This window comes from Protomyctophum parallelum (genome assembly GCF_964188405.1).
Source record: "Protomyctophum parallelum genome assembly, chromosome: 18".
NCBI lineage: Eukaryota > Metazoa > Chordata > Actinopteri > Myctophiformes > Myctophidae > Protomyctophum > Protomyctophum parallelum.
In genome coordinates this window covers 45,680,146-45,695,457 of record NC_139716.1, presented here as the reverse complement: position 1 = coordinate 45,695,457, position 15,312 = coordinate 45,680,146, and the positions used below count along the sequence as shown (strand labels likewise).

The 15,312-nt window shown below is 45.7% G+C and overlaps 1 protein-coding gene across 1 annotated transcript in view; it reads right to left on the bottom strand.

The window, feature by feature from the left end:
- The window catches only part of olfml3b (olfactomedin-like 3b), a 28,182-nt gene extending 13,164 nt beyond the window's left edge, over window positions 1-15,018 (bottom strand). Inside the window, 2 exon segments of the mRNA XM_083789293.1 lie at window positions 4,385-4,673; window positions 14,369-15,018. Coding sequence (XP_083645419.1) covers window positions 4,385-4,673; window positions 14,369-14,476 — 397 coding nt within the window. The 5' untranslated portion in view covers window positions 14,477-15,018.
- Between the last annotated feature and the right edge of the window lie 294 nt (window positions 15,019-15,312).

Genomic DNA, 15,312 nt, shown 5'->3' with positions numbered 1-15,312 from the left:
AATCAATAGTCTCTTTCAAAATTGGCCTGAGAAAATAATGACATGTAGACCATTTTATATATGATATGTTGATAAATGTAATACATATGACCACAATGGAAACAATGAAGTCCCCAGGACGTTTTTTTTGTGTTATCCTTTCAGCTTTAAAGCTTTTCTGACTATAATTAGTAATCAATCAATCAATCAATCAACCCCCCTCCCCTAGGGCAGCGGTGGCCGAACGGTTTCGGAGCGGTCTTGATATCGGAAGGTCGCTAGTTCGCATCCCCGGACCGGCACGTTAAAATTACCACCGCTGAAGTGCCCTTTAGCAAGGCATTGAACCTCTACCATGAAATGTTCTATGAGCAGGGCCTGGCTGTAATCAAGTTCTTGAGCTTAGTCCAGTTACGCTGGGTACGGCTGGACTTTGAATTTCACTAACTATAAACTTTCATGACAGCAGAACAGCCTAAGTACAAATATAATTTATGAAAAGCTACTACAGTGAAGTCTGTTCACAGAAGTTGTTGTAGGATATGTGGGGATTATCTGACGAGGTACCATTTGAGGGGGCAAAACCTTACATATACTAAATAATACTAAATTGTGTATAGGTTCAATATAAGTCAAATAATATAGCCTTTCCACAGGAGTATCTCTTTATATTTTTCCAAAAAGAATACAAACAGCCAATAGCATATTACAAAGTTATCCCCCTCACTGGGGAAAATTCCGGGAGGAAAAACGGGCAAGCACCGGGGCGAGTAGTCCAGTATTCAAACATAGTACCTTCAGTCCAGTTACCCTGCAGGGTAAACATGGTACCTTTAGTCCAGTTACCCTGCAGGGTAAACATAGTACCTTTAGTCCGGTTACCCTGCAGGGTAAACATAGTACCTTTAGTCCAGTTACCCTGCAGGGTAAACATAGTACCTTTAGTCCAGTTACCCTGCAGGGTAAACATGGTACCTTTAGTCCAGTTACCCTGCAGGGTAAACATGGTACCTTTAGTCCAGTTACCCTGCAGGGTAAACATGGTACCTTTAGTCCAGTTACCCTGCAGGGTAAACATGGTACCTTTAGTCCAGTTACCCTGCAGGGTAAACATAGTACCTTTAGTCCAGTTACCCTGCAGGGTAAACATGGTACCTTTAGTCCAGTTACCCTGCAGGGTAAACATAGTACCTTCAGTCCAGTTACCCTGCAGGGTAAACATAGTACCTTTAGTCCAGTTACCCTGCAGGGTAAACATAGTACCTTCAGTCCAGTTACCCTGCAGGGTAAACATGGTACCTTTAGTCCAGTTACCCTGCAGGGTAAACATAGTACCTTTAGTTACCCTGCAGGGTAAACATGGTACCTTTAGTCCAGTTACCCTGCAGGGTAAACATAGTACCTTTAGTCCAGTTACCCTGCAGGGTAAACATGGTACCTTTAGTCCAGTTACCCTGCAGGGTAAACATAGTACCTTTAGTCCGGTTACCCTGCAGGGTAAACATAGTACCTTTAGTCCAGTTACCCTGCAGGGTAAACATAGTACCTTCAGTCCAGTTACCCTGCAGGGTAAACATAGTACCTTTAGTCCAGTTACCCTGCAGGGTAAACATAGTACCTTCAGTCCAGTTACCCTGCAGGGTAAACATGGTACCTTCAGTCCAGTTACCCTGCAGGGTAAACATGGTACCTTTAGTCCAGTTACCCTGCAGGGTAAACATAGTACCTTTAGTCCAGTTACCCTGCAGGGTAAACATAGTACCTTCAGTCCAGTTACCCTGCAGGGTAAACATAGTACCTTCAGTCCAGTTACCCTGCAGGGTAAACATAGTACCTTTAGTCCAGTTACCCTGCAGGGTAAACATAGTACCTTTAGTCCAGTTACCCTGCAGGGTAAACATGGTACCTTTAGTCCAGTTACCCTGCAGGGTAAACTTAGTACATTTAGTCCAGTTACCCTGCAGGTTAAACATGGTACCTTTAGTCCAGTTACCCTGCAGGGTAAACTTAGTACATTTAGTCCAGTTACCCTGCAGGGTAAACATAGTACCTTTAGTCGAGTTACCCTGCAGGGTAAACATGGTACCTTTAGTCCAGTTACCCTGCAGGGTAAACATAGTACCTTTAGTCCAGTTACCCTGCAGGGTAAACATGGTACCTTTAGTCCAGTTACCCTGCAGGGTAAACATAGTACCTTTAGTCCAGTTACCCTGCAGGGTAAACATAGTACCTTTAGTCCAGTTACCCTGCAGGGTAAACATGGTACCTTTAGTCCAGTTACCCTGCAGGGTAAACATGGTACCTTTAGTCCAGTTACCCTGCAGGGTAAACATGGTACCTTTAGTCCAGTTACCCTGCAGGGTAAACATAGTACCTTTAGTCCAGTTACCCTGCAGGGTAAACATAGTACCTTTAGTCCAGTTACCCTGCAGGGTAAACATAGTACCTTTAGTCCAGTTACCCTGCAGGGTAAACATGGTACCTTTAGTCCAGTTACCCTGCAGGGTAAACATGGTACCTTTAGTCCAGTTACCCTGCAGGGTAAACATGGTACCTTTAGTCCAGTTACCCTGCAGGGTAAACATGGTACCTTTAGTCCAGTTACCCTGCAGGGTAAACATGGTACCTTTAGTCCAGTTACCCTGCAGGGTAAACATAGTACCTTCAGTCCAGTTACCCTGCAGGGTAAACATAGTACCTTCAGTCCAGTTACCCTGCAGGGTAAACATAGTACCTTCAGTCCAGTTACCCTGCAGGGTAAACATAGTACCTTCAGTCCAGTTACCCTGCAGGGTAAACATAGTACCTTTAGTCCAGTTACCCTGCAGGGTAAACATAGTACCTTTAGTCCAGTTACCCTGCAGGGTAAACATAGTACCTTTAGTCCAGTTACCCTGCAGGGTAAACATGGTACCTTTAGTCCAGTTACCCTGCAGGGTAAACATAGTACCTTTAGTCCAGTTACCCTGCAGGGTAAACATGGTACCTTTAGTCCAGTTACCCTGCAGGGTAAACATAGTACCTTTAGTCCAGTTACCCTGCAGGGTAAACATAGTACCTTTAGTCCAGTTACCCTGCAGGGTAAACATGGTACCTTTAGTCCAGTTACCCTGCAGGGTAAACATAGTACCTTTAGTCCAGTTACCCTGCAGGGTAAACATAGTACCTTTAGTCCAGTTACCCTGCAGGGTAAACATAGTACCTTTAGTCCAGTTACCCTGCAGGGTAAACATGGTACCTTTAGTCCAGTTACCCTGCAGGGTAAACATGGTACCTTTAGTCCAGTTACCCTGCAGGGTAAACATGGTACCTTTAGTCCAGTTACCCTGCAGGGTAAACATGGTACCTTTAGTCCAGTTACCCTGCAGGGTAAACATGGTACCTTTAGTCCAGTTACCCTGCAGGGTAAACATGGTACCTTTAGTCCAGTTACCCTGCAGGGTAAACATAGTACCTTTAGTCCAGTTACCCTGCAGGGTAAACATGGTACCTTTAGTCCAGTTACCCTGCAGGGTAAACATAGTACCTTTAGTCCAGTTACCCTGCAGGGTAAACATGGTACCTTTAGTCCAGTTACCCTGCAGGGTAAACATGGTACCTTTAGTCCAGTTACCCTGCAGGGTAAACATGGTACCTTTAGTCCAGTTACCCTGCAGGGTAAACATGGTACCTTTAGTCCAGTTACCCTGCAGGGTAAACATGGTACCTTTAGTCCAGTTACCCTGCAGGGTAAACATGGTACCTTTAGTCCAGTTACCCTGCAGGGTAAACATAGTACCTTTAGTCCAGTTACCCTGCAGGGTAAACATGGTACCTTTAGTCCAGTTACCCTGCAGGGTAAACATAGTACCTTTAGTCCAGTTACCCTGCAGGGTAAACATGGTACCTTTAGTCCAGTTACCCTGCAGGGTAAACATAGTACCTTTAGTCCAGTTACCCTGCAGGGTAAACATAGTACCTTTAGTCCAGTTACCCTGCAGGGTAAACATAGTACCTTTAGTCCAGTTACCCTGCAGGGTAAACATGGTACCTTTAGTCCAGTTACCCTGCAGGGTAAACATAGTACCTTTAGTCCAGTTACCCTGCAGGGTAAACATGGTACCTTTAGTCCAGTTACCCTGCAGGGTAAACATGGTACCTTTAGTCCAGTTACCCTGCAGGGTAAACATGGTACCTTTAGTCCAGTTACCCTGCAGGGTAAACATGGTACCTTTAGTCCAGTTACCCTGCAGGGTAAACATAGTACCTTTAGTCCAGTTACCCTGCAGGGTAAACATGGTACCTTTAGTCCAGTTACCCTGCAGGGTAAACATAGTACCTTTAGTCCAGTTACCCTGCAGGGTAAACATGGTACCTTTAGTCCAGTTACCCTGCAGGGTAAACATAGTACCTCTCCTTTCCTCACCTGACAGCTTGGCGTACTTGACCTTGTTCCTCTCCGTCACGAGGCTGACCTGCTGCTCCATCAGCTTGTCGTCCACGTCCACGCAGGGCGTGGTGCCTCCGCCCTGCGTCTCCAGGTAGTCCAGCTCTCTCTCCACGCGGTCCACGCGGGTCCCCACGCCGTCCAGGCCCGTCCGCAGCGTCTCCTTCTCCTTGTCCAGCGTCTCCAGCTGAGCCACCATGGTCTGCTTCAGCTCGCGCAGCTCGGAGGCGTAGCGCGTGGTCTGCTCGTGCCACAGGGAGATGCGGTCCTGAGACAGAGGACAGGTCAGTACGGTTTGTGTTTCAGAGGACAGGTCAGTACGGTTTGTGTTTCAGAGGACAGACAGGTCAGTACGGTTTGTGTTTCAGAGGACAGACAGGTCAGTACGGTTTCTGTTTCAGAGGACAGACAGGTCAGTACGGTTTGTGTTTCAGAGGACAGACAGGTCAGTACGGTTTGTGTTTCAGGGGACAGACAGGTCAGTACGGTTTGTGTTTCAGAGGACAGACAGGTCAGTACGGTTTCTGTTTCAGAGGACAGACAGGTCAGTACGGTTTGTGTTTCAGAGGACAGACAGGTCAGTACGGTTTGTGTTTCAGAGGACAGACAGGTCAGTACGGTTTGTGTTTCAGAGGACAGACAGGTCAGTACGGTTTGTGTTTCAGAGGACAGACAGGTCAGTACGGTTTGTGTTTCAGAGGACAGACAGGTCAGTACGGTTTGTGTTTCAGAGGACAGACAGGTCAGTACGGTTTGTGTTTCAGAGGACAGACAGGTCAGTACGGTTTGTGTTTCAGAGGACAGACAGGTCAGTACGGTTTGTGTTTCAGAGGACAGACAGGTCAGTACGGTTTGTGTTTCAGAGGACAGACAGGTCAGTACGGTTTGTGTTTCAGAGGACAGACAGGTCAGTACGGTTTGTGTTTCAGAGGACAGACAGGTCAGTACGGTTTGTGTTTCAGAGGACAGACAGGTCAGTACGGTTTGTGTTTCAGAGGACAGACAGGTCAGTACGGTTTCTGTTTCAGAGGACAGACAGGTCAGTACGGTTTGTGTTTCAGAGGACAGACAGGTCAGTACGGTTTGTGTTTCAGAGGACAGACAGGTCAGTACGGTTTGTGTTTCAGAGGACAGACAGGTCAGTACGGTTTGTGTTTCAGAGGACAGACAGGTCAGTACGGTTTCTGTTTCAGAGGACAGACAGGTCAGTACGGTTTGTGTTTCAGAGGACAGACAGGTCAGTACGGTTTGTGTTTCAGAGGACAGACAGGTCAGTACGGTTTCTGTTTCAGAGGACAGACAGGTCAGTACGGTTTCTGTTTCAGAGGACAGACAGGTCAGTACGGTTTCTGTTTCAGAGGACAGACAGGTCAGTACGGTTTGTGTTTCTCCTTGTCTGGTTTCTGGTTTCTAGCTGTTTTTTGTTTGTTTAACCCGTTCTGACCTGAGATCAGATTCATGTGTGTCCAGTGGAAACCTCGCATGAAATCTGATCTCAGGTCAGAATGGGTTAATCAGACCAGTGTGTGTCCAGTGGAAACCTCGTATGAATCTGATCTCAGGTCAGAATGGGTTAAACACACATCTCATTTCATCCAAAACATTTGACAAGACATCTAATTAAAAAATGGACAGTTATTTTTAAACGTACACGTCTTAGCATCAGTGAACAGAACCTTTTTAAACATACACGTCTTCAGGTTCAGGTTCAGGTTCAGGTTTATTTGTCATTTGTATAGATACAGAGTATACATACAATTAAATTTAGTTTGCTCAGAGCACTCTCCGTCTTACATACACAGGACATAAACAAACATCTATAGTGCAAGAAAAGACAAAAAACAGGAAAAGAAAAGTGCAAGTGAAGTGCAATACAGTTCAAGGTCAGCTGTTCAACAGCCTGACTGCCTGGGGGTAAAAACTGTTACTGAGACGGGTGGTACGAGATTTGATGCTCTGGTAGCGTTTTTTGGAGGGGAGTAGTTTGAACAGGGTATTTGCGGGGTGGCTGGTGTCTTCCATGATGTTATGGGCTTTTTTCATACAGCGAGTGGTGTAGATGTTATGGAGACTGGGTAATTCTGTAGTGCCGATGATTTTAGCTGCTGTTTTAATGGTCCTCTGCAACCTCTTGCAATCCTGAGCGGTCGTGTTACACTGTGATACAGCCAGTTAAGACACTTTCAATTATACAGCGATAAAAGTTCACTAGTCCTTTTGTACTTAAGCCAAATTTTTTAAGGCGCCTCAGAAAGTACAGTCGCTGTTGCGCCTTCTTGAGGATGTACTCGTTGTTGAGTGACCATGTGAATGTGTCTGTGATATGTATGCCCAGGAATTTAAAGTTATCAACTATGTCGACAGATGACCCTTTGATGGAAATGGGGGTGTGGATGCCTTTGGACTTCCTAAAGTCTACAATGATTTCTTTGGTCTTATTGGTGTTAAGTGAGAGGTTGTTGTTATCGCACCATAGAGTTAGATCCTCTATCTCCCTCCTATAGGCCCTCTCATCACCGTCGGTTATTAGTCCGATCACTGTGGTATCATCCGCAAATTTAATTATGATGTTATTCTCGTATCTGGCAACACAATCAAACGTAAACAAGCTGTACAGCAGAGGACTGAGGCAGCAGCCTTGGGGCGCACCGGTTCTGGTGAGAATTGTGGATGAGCTTCTCTCTCCTATGCGAACACACTGGGGCCTACCCGTCAGAAAATCAAATAGCCAGTTACAGATGGAGCTGCCCACACCAAGACCACTGAGTTTCAACACTAATTTAGATGGTACAATAGTGTTAAATGCGGAACTATAGTCTATGAACAGTAGTCTGACATAAGAGCTTTTCTTTTCTAGATGTACCAGGGCAGTGTGTAAAGCAAGAGAGATTGCATCATCCACAGATCTATTTGCACAGTAAGCAAACTGTAAAGGATCAATACTAGCAGGAATTATGCTCTTGATATAAGAGATAACCATTTTCTCCAGGCATTTCATGAGAACAGATGTCAAGGCAACAGGTCGATAATCATTGAGACAGGTAACAGGTTTTTTCTTGGCAATGGGTACAATTATTGTTTTTTTAAAACACAATGGCACCACACACAGTGACAGGGACAGGTTAAATATGTCTGTGTAAACCCATGACAGCTGGTTATAGCATGTCTTAAGGACACGAGAGGCTATCCCGTCTGGCCCTGCAGCTTTATGAGCATTCACTTTTTGGAACGCTTTACTCACAGACCTCTGCGTCACCTGCAGGTCCACCGCCTCAGGTGCGCTCTGCGCCGTGGCTGGGTCTGAGTTGTGAGCCTCGAAGCGGGCAAAAAAGTTGTTCAGCTCGTCCGGTAAAGACGCGGAGGTGTCAGTGATATTACCTGACTTGGGTTTATAGCCCGTAACCGCCTGCAGTCCGCTCCACATTCGCCGCGAGTCACAGCCGCTGTAGTTGAGTTCTAATTTGGCTCTGTACTGTCTCTTTGCGGCTTTGATAGCCTTTCTCAGTTCATATCTGGATCGCTTGTAGAGTTCGACATCCCCGGATTTGAAAGCGATGGTGCGCTCCCTCAGTTTGATGCGAATGTCACTGTTAATCCATGGCTTCTGGTTGGGATAGGAGCGAACTGAACGTACTGGAATGCAGATATCCACACAGAACTTGACGTAGTCGGCGACAGAATCCGCATATTCATCCAGACTCGTGGCAGAGTCCTTGAAAATGGTCCAATCTGTCGCATCAAGACAGCCCTGGAGTTTGGTAACGTGATCTGTGGACCAGCTCTGTACCGATCTCACTGTGGGCTGCTCACACTTCACCTTCTGCTTAAAGGCAGGGAGTAGAAGCACGGCCAGGTGGTCGGATTTCCCAAAGTGAGGGCGCGGTAGCGCTCTATAAGCAGCCTTGATGGTGGAGTAACAGTGATCGAGAGTCTTATTCCCTCTGGTTGGGCATTTGACATGTTGGTAGTACTTTGGTAACACAGTTTTCATGTTACAGTGGTTAAAGTCCCTCTGGGTGGGCATTTGACATGTTGGTAGTACTTTGGTAACACAGTTTTCATGTTACAGTGGTTAAAGTCCCTCTGGGTGGGCATTTGACATGTTGGTAGTACTTTGGTAACACAGTTTTCATGTTACAGTGGTTAAAGTCCCTCTGGGTGGGCATTTGACATGTTGGTAGTACTTTGGTAACACAGTTTTCATGTTACAGTGGTTAAAGTCCCTCTGGGTGGGCATTTGACATGTTGGTAGTACTTTGGTAACACAGTTTTCATGTTACAGTGGTTAAAGTCCCTCTGGGTGGGCATTTGACATGTTGGTAGTACTTTGGTAACACAGTTTTCATGTTACAGCGGTTAAAGTCCCTCTGGGTGGGCATTTGACATGTTGGTAGTACTTTGGTAACACAGTTTTCATGTTACAGTGGTTAAAGTCCCTCTGGGTGGGCATTTGACATGTTGGTAGTATTTTGGTAACACAGTTTTCATGTTACAGTGGTTAAAGTCCCTCTGGGTGGGCATTTGACATGTTGGTAGTACTTTGGTAACACAGTTTTCATGTTACAGTGGTTAAAGTCCCTCTGGGTGGGCATTTGACATGTTGGTAGTACTTTGGTAACACAGTTTTCATGTTACAGTGGTTAAAGTCCCTCTGGGTGGGCATTTGACATGTTGGTAGTACTTTGGTAACACAGTTTTCATGTTACAGTGGTTAAAGTCCCTCTGGGTGGGCATTTGACATGTTGGTAGTACTTTGGTAACACAGTTTTCATGTTACAGTGGTTAAAGTCCCTCTGGGTGGGCATTTGACATGTTGGTAGTACTTTGGTAACACAGTTTTCATGTTACAGTGGTTAAAGTCCCTCTGGGTGGGCATTTGACATGTTGGTAGTACTTTGGTAACACAGTTTTCATGTTACAGTGGTTAAAGTCCCTCTGGGTGGGCATTTGACATGTTGGTAGTACTTTGGTAACACAGTTTTCATGTTACAGTGGTTAAAGTCCCTCTGGGTGGGCATTTGACATGTTGGTAGTACTTTGGTAACACAGTTTTCATGTTACAGTGGTTAAAGTCCCTCTGGGTGGGCATTTGACATGTTGGTAGTATTTTGGTAACACAGTTTTCATGTTACAGTGGTTAAAGTCCCTCTGGGTGGGCATTTGACATGTTGGTAGTACTTTGGTAACACAGTTTTCATGTTACAGTGGTTAAAGTCCCTCTGGGTGGGCATTTGACATGTTGGTAGTACTTTGGTAACACAGTTTTCATGTTACAGTGGTTAAAGTCCCTCTGGGTGGGCATTTGACATGTTGGTAGTACTTTGGTAACACAGTTTTCATGTTACAGTGGTTAAAGTCCCTCTGGGTGGGCATTTGACATGTTGGTAGTACTTTGGTAACACAGTTTTCATGTTACAGTGGTTAAAGTCCCTCTGGGTGGGCATTTGACATGTTGGTAGTACTTTGGTAACACAGTTTTCATGTTACAGTGGTTAAAGTCCCTCTGGGTGGGCATTTGACATGTTGGTAGTACTTTGGTAACACAGTTTTCATGTTACAGTGGTTAAAGTCCCTCTGGGTGGGCATTTGACATGTTGGTAGTACTTTGGTAACACAGTTTTCATGTTACAGTGGTTAAAGTCCCTCTGGGTGGGCATTTGACATGTTGGTAGTACTTTGGTAACACAGTTTTCATGTTACAGTGGTTAAAGTCCCTCTGGGTGGGCATTTGACATGTTGGTAGTACTTTGGTAACACAGTTTTCATGTTACAGTGGTTAAAGTCCCTCTGGGTGGGCATTTGACATGTTGGTAGTACTTTGGTAACACAGTTTTCATGTTACAGTGGTTAAAGTCCCTCTGGGTGGGCATTTGACATGTTGGTAGTACTTTGGTAACACAGTTTTCATGTTACAGTGGTTAAAGTCCCTCTGGGTGGGCATTTGACATGTTGGTAGTACTTTGGTAACACAGTTTTCATGTTACAGTGGTTAAAGTCCCTCTGGGTGGGCATTTGACATGTTGGTAGTATTTTGGTAACACAGTTTTCATGTTACAGTGGTTAAAGTCCCCCGCCACAATTGATACGGCCTCCGGGTGTATAGTCTCCTGTTTGCTAATGACGCCATACAGCTCATCCAACGCCTCGGCTGCCTTGACTTCTGGCGGAATGTAAACAGCCGTTAGCAGTACACAGGGGAACTCCCTGGGGAGATAGAATGGCCTGCACCTTAGTGTGAGATGTTCTAGTACTGGCGAGCAGTACTGTGAGGCAATAACCACGTCTGTGCACCAAGTGTCATTGATGAGGAAACAAACACCACCTCCCTTTGACTTGCCCGTGACCGTCCTAGAACGGTCAGTGCGGAACACAGAGAACCCCTCCGGTTGTATCGCCCTGTCGGGTGTGTTTGAGCTCAGCCACGACTCTGTGAAGCAAAACACACAGCAGTTCTTTATATCCCGTTGTGAACGTAAGCGGCTGTGTAGGTCATCCAGCTTGTTCTCATGGAGAGACTGAGCGTTAGCGAGCAGCATAGTGGGGATCGGGGGTCTGGTAGGTCGTCCTCGTGACCTCACTAGAGACTGAGCGTTAGCGAGCAGCATACTGGGGATCGGGGGTCTGGTAGGTCGTCCTCGTGACCTCACTAGAGACTGAACGTTAGCGAGCAGCATACTGGGGATCGGGGGTCTGGTAGGTCGTCCTCGTGACCTCACTAGAGACTGAACGTTGGCGAGCAGCATACTGGGGATCGGGGGTCTGGTAGGTCGTCCTGTGACCTCGCTAGGACGCCACCTCTCTTTCCCCGTCTGTGTTTGTTGCTGCTCCGTGGCGGGGTATCCGCGTTGTTGTTGTTGTTGTTGTTGTAGAGTTCTCTCGGTAAATACAGCGGCTTCCAATCGCTGGGAACATCCAATCTTATGTCCAGTAGTGTCTTACGGTCATAAACAACAATGCACGAGGAGACAGAGACATAAAACATGAAGACAAACAATAAGACGAGAGCTGCTCTGAGCGTGTCGCCATAGTACGGCGCCATCGAGCTGTTTGGCCTCAGCATCAGTGAACAGAACCTTTTTAAACGTACACGTCTTAGCATCAGTGAACAGAACCTTTATAAACGTACACGTCTTAGCATCAGTGAACAGAACCTTTTTAAACGTACACGTCTTAGCATCAGAGTGAACAGAACCTTTATAAACGTACACGTCTTAGCATCAGTGAACAGAACCTTTATAAACGTACACGTCTTAGCATCAGTGAACAGAACCTTTATAAACGTACACGTCTTAGCATCAGTGAACAGAACCTTTATAAACGTACACGTCTTAGCATCAGTGAACAGAACCTTTATAAACGTACACGTCTTAGCATCAGTGAACAGAACCTTTTTAAACGTACACGTCTTAGCATCAGTGAACAGAACCTTTTTAAACGTACACGTCTTAGCATCAGTGAACAGAACCTTTATAAACGTACACGTCTTAGCATCAGTGAACAGAACCTTTTTAAACGTACACGTCTTAGCATCAGTGAACAGAACCTTTTTAAACATACACGTCTTAGCATCAGTGAACAGAACCTTTATAAACGTACACGTCTTAGCATCAGTGAACAGAACCTTTATAAACGTACACGTCTTAGCATCAGTGAACAGAACCTTTATAAACGTACACGTCTTAGCATCAGTGAACAGAACCTTTTTAAACGTACACGTCTTAGCATCAGTGAACAGAACCTTTATAAACGTACACGTCTTAGCATCAGTGAACAGAACCTTTTTAAATGTTCAGTGTGAAGTTGAATAAATAAATGTAGAGAGAATGGGCCTCATGCAGCGCTTAATGGGTTAATAAGAAGACCAACGCTGTCTCTGTGTCTCACTGGAAACACACACACACGCACGTACACACACGCACACGCACACGCACACGCACACGCACACGCACACGCAGTGACAATAAGCGTTTTGCTCCTAGACAGCAGACTAAAATAAATAATATTTATTACTGTAGAAAGGCAGAATAAATCATAATGACCTTCATGTACAAAGATTAATGTATATCAACTCCTCCCTGTTCAACATCCATTTATAACACCTATACAGTATGCATAATAAATACAGTATGCTTCACAAAGCATTTGTGCAACGTTGGGAAAACTAGGCTACTGTACTTGATTGCATCAGATTTGACAAATTGCTCATTTAAAATCAGATGCAGTGTGTGTCCAGTGGAAACCTCGTTATGAATCTGATCTCAGGTCAGAATGGGTTATAATCAGACCAGTGTGTGTCTAGTGGAAACCTCGTATGAATCAGATCTCAGGTCAGAATGGGTTAATCAGACCAGTGTGTGTCCAGTGGAAACCTCGTATGAATCTGATCTCAGGTCAGAATGGGTTAATCAGACCAGTGTGTGTCCAGTGGAAACCTCGTATGAATCTGATCTCAGGTCAGAATGGGTTATAATCAGACCAGTGTGTGTCCAGTGGAAACCTCGTATGAATCTGATCTCAGGTCAGAATGGGTTAATCAGACCAGTGTGTGTCCAGTGGAAACCTCGTATGAATCTGATCTCAGGTCAGAATGGGTTATAATCAGACCAGTGTGTGTCCAGTGGAAACCTCGTATGAATCTGATCTCAGGTCAGAATGGGTTATAATCAGACCAGTGTGTGTCTAGTGGAAACCTCGTATGAATCTGATCTCAGAATGGGTTAAGATTATAATTAATCCTCATTGACATGAACCAGTTCAGCTTTCTGGACTGCTTTGTAAATCTTTTCCAGTCTGTCTCTTGAACCAGTAGCTTTCTGTTACTTTCTGTTACTCTCTCTCTCTCTCTCTCTCTCTCTCTCTCTCTCTCTCTCTCTCTCTCTCTCTCTCTCTCTGTCTCTCTCTGTCTCTCTCTCTCTCTCTCTCTCTGTCTCTCTCTCTCTCTCCCTCTCTCTCTCTCTCTCTCTTCTCTCTCTCTCTCTCTCTGTCTCTCTCTCTCTCTCTCTCTCTCTCTCTCTCTCTCTCTCTCTCTCTCCCTCTCTCTCTGTCTCTCTCTCTCTCTCTCTCTCTCTCTCTCTCTCTCTCTCTCTCTCTCTCTCTCTCTCTCTCTCTCTCTGTATTTCCTGAGCCTCGGGTTCTTAGAATGGACCCAGGGAGCGATAAAGAACTCTGCTCCGGTGCCTTCTGGCTCCAAAACTGTGGAATGCACTTCCCATTGCAGTCAGAACTGCAGCATCACTCCCAATCTACCGCCGTAGTCTGAAAACCCACCTTTTCAGACTCCATCATGGCCCATAGCACTTACCCTAACCCCTTAGATAGCATTTCTGTAGACTTAGATAGCATTTGATACAGACTTATAGCATGTTATGTAGACAGCACTATAATTGCATTGTATATAGTCATAGCACGTCATAGTACATATGTATAGCATAGTAGTATAGATGTATAGTTTATATGTATAGTTTCATTATATAGATATTCCACTGTTACCTTCTTAGCTTACGCATGTTTCTTGATAGATGTTTTTATGTGATGTATTCCCATGCTTATGTTGTTCTTGCTTAATGTAAGTCGCTCTGGATTAAGAGCGTCTGATAAATGCCTAAATTGTAAATTGTTCCACGGGTTCTTAGAATGGACCCATGGACCTAAAGCTCTGCTCCGGTGCCTCTAGGGTTCTCAGAATGGATCAGACCTGAGATCAGATTCTAAAAATGTCAGTCGTTCTTCGATTTTTTTTCAAAAATAGCAGATCTACAAGCTCATATCGCGCCACCGAGTGGCGCGCTACGAGCTTGTAGGTCTGCTATTTTTGAAAAATCGAAGAACGACTGACATTTTTTTTAAATCTGATCTCAGGTCAGAATGGGTTTTAATCAGACCAGTGTGTGTCCAGTGGAAACCTCGTATGAATCTGATCTCAGGTCAGAATGGGATAAAGAAGTGAGTGAGTCTTAGTCTTACCTCGATGGCCAGCAGTCTCCTCTCCAAGTAGTCGATCAGCGCCTGATGCTGAGCGGTGGAAAAGCAGGCCAACGCCGCCACGGCCAACGCCACCAGAACCGCTCTCATTTTGTCCCTCTGCAGATTCACCGTCACACAGACAGAGAGACCAGGCTATAGTCTCAATAAGAGGCTAAGCCAGGGACCAGTCACTATAGACCGGGCTATAGCAGTGAAGCGAGGGACCAGCCGATTCAGACAGAGACACTACAGACCAGGCTATAGCAGTGAAGCGAGGGACCAGCCGATTCAGACAGAGACACTACAGACCGGGCTATAGCAGTGAAGCGAGGGACCAGCCGATTCAGACAGAGACACTACAGACCAGGCTATAGCAGTGAAGCGAGGGACCAGCCGATTCAGACAGAGACACTACAGACCAGGCTATAGCAGTGAAGTCAGGGACCAGCCGATTCAGACAGAGACACCACAGACCAGCCTATAGCAGTGAAGTCAGGGACCAGCCGATTCAGACAGAGACACTACAGACCGGGCTATAGCAGTGAAGCGAGGGACCAGCCGATTCAGACAGAGACACTATAGACCGGGCTATAGCAGTGAAGTCAGGGACCAGCCGATTCAGACAGAGACACTACAGACCAGGCTATAGCAGTGAAGCGAGGGACCAGCCGATTCAGACAGAGACACTACAGACCAGGCTAGCAGTGAAGCACATTTTATTCCCCAAAGCTTCAGTGGAATGTTTTTAGTAAAGAGGAGGAGCTGAGGCAGGACATCTGGCTCTGATGGAGCCATAAGTATTATTCCCTCAAACAGCCCCAGACCCCACACCCCCCCGCCTCCTCCCCCCCTCCCCCTAATGTCCATGTAATGACCCACTCCCCCTAATGTGGTCTTTACATGTGGTTTTCCATGTAATGACCGACAGTACAATTACAGATGTG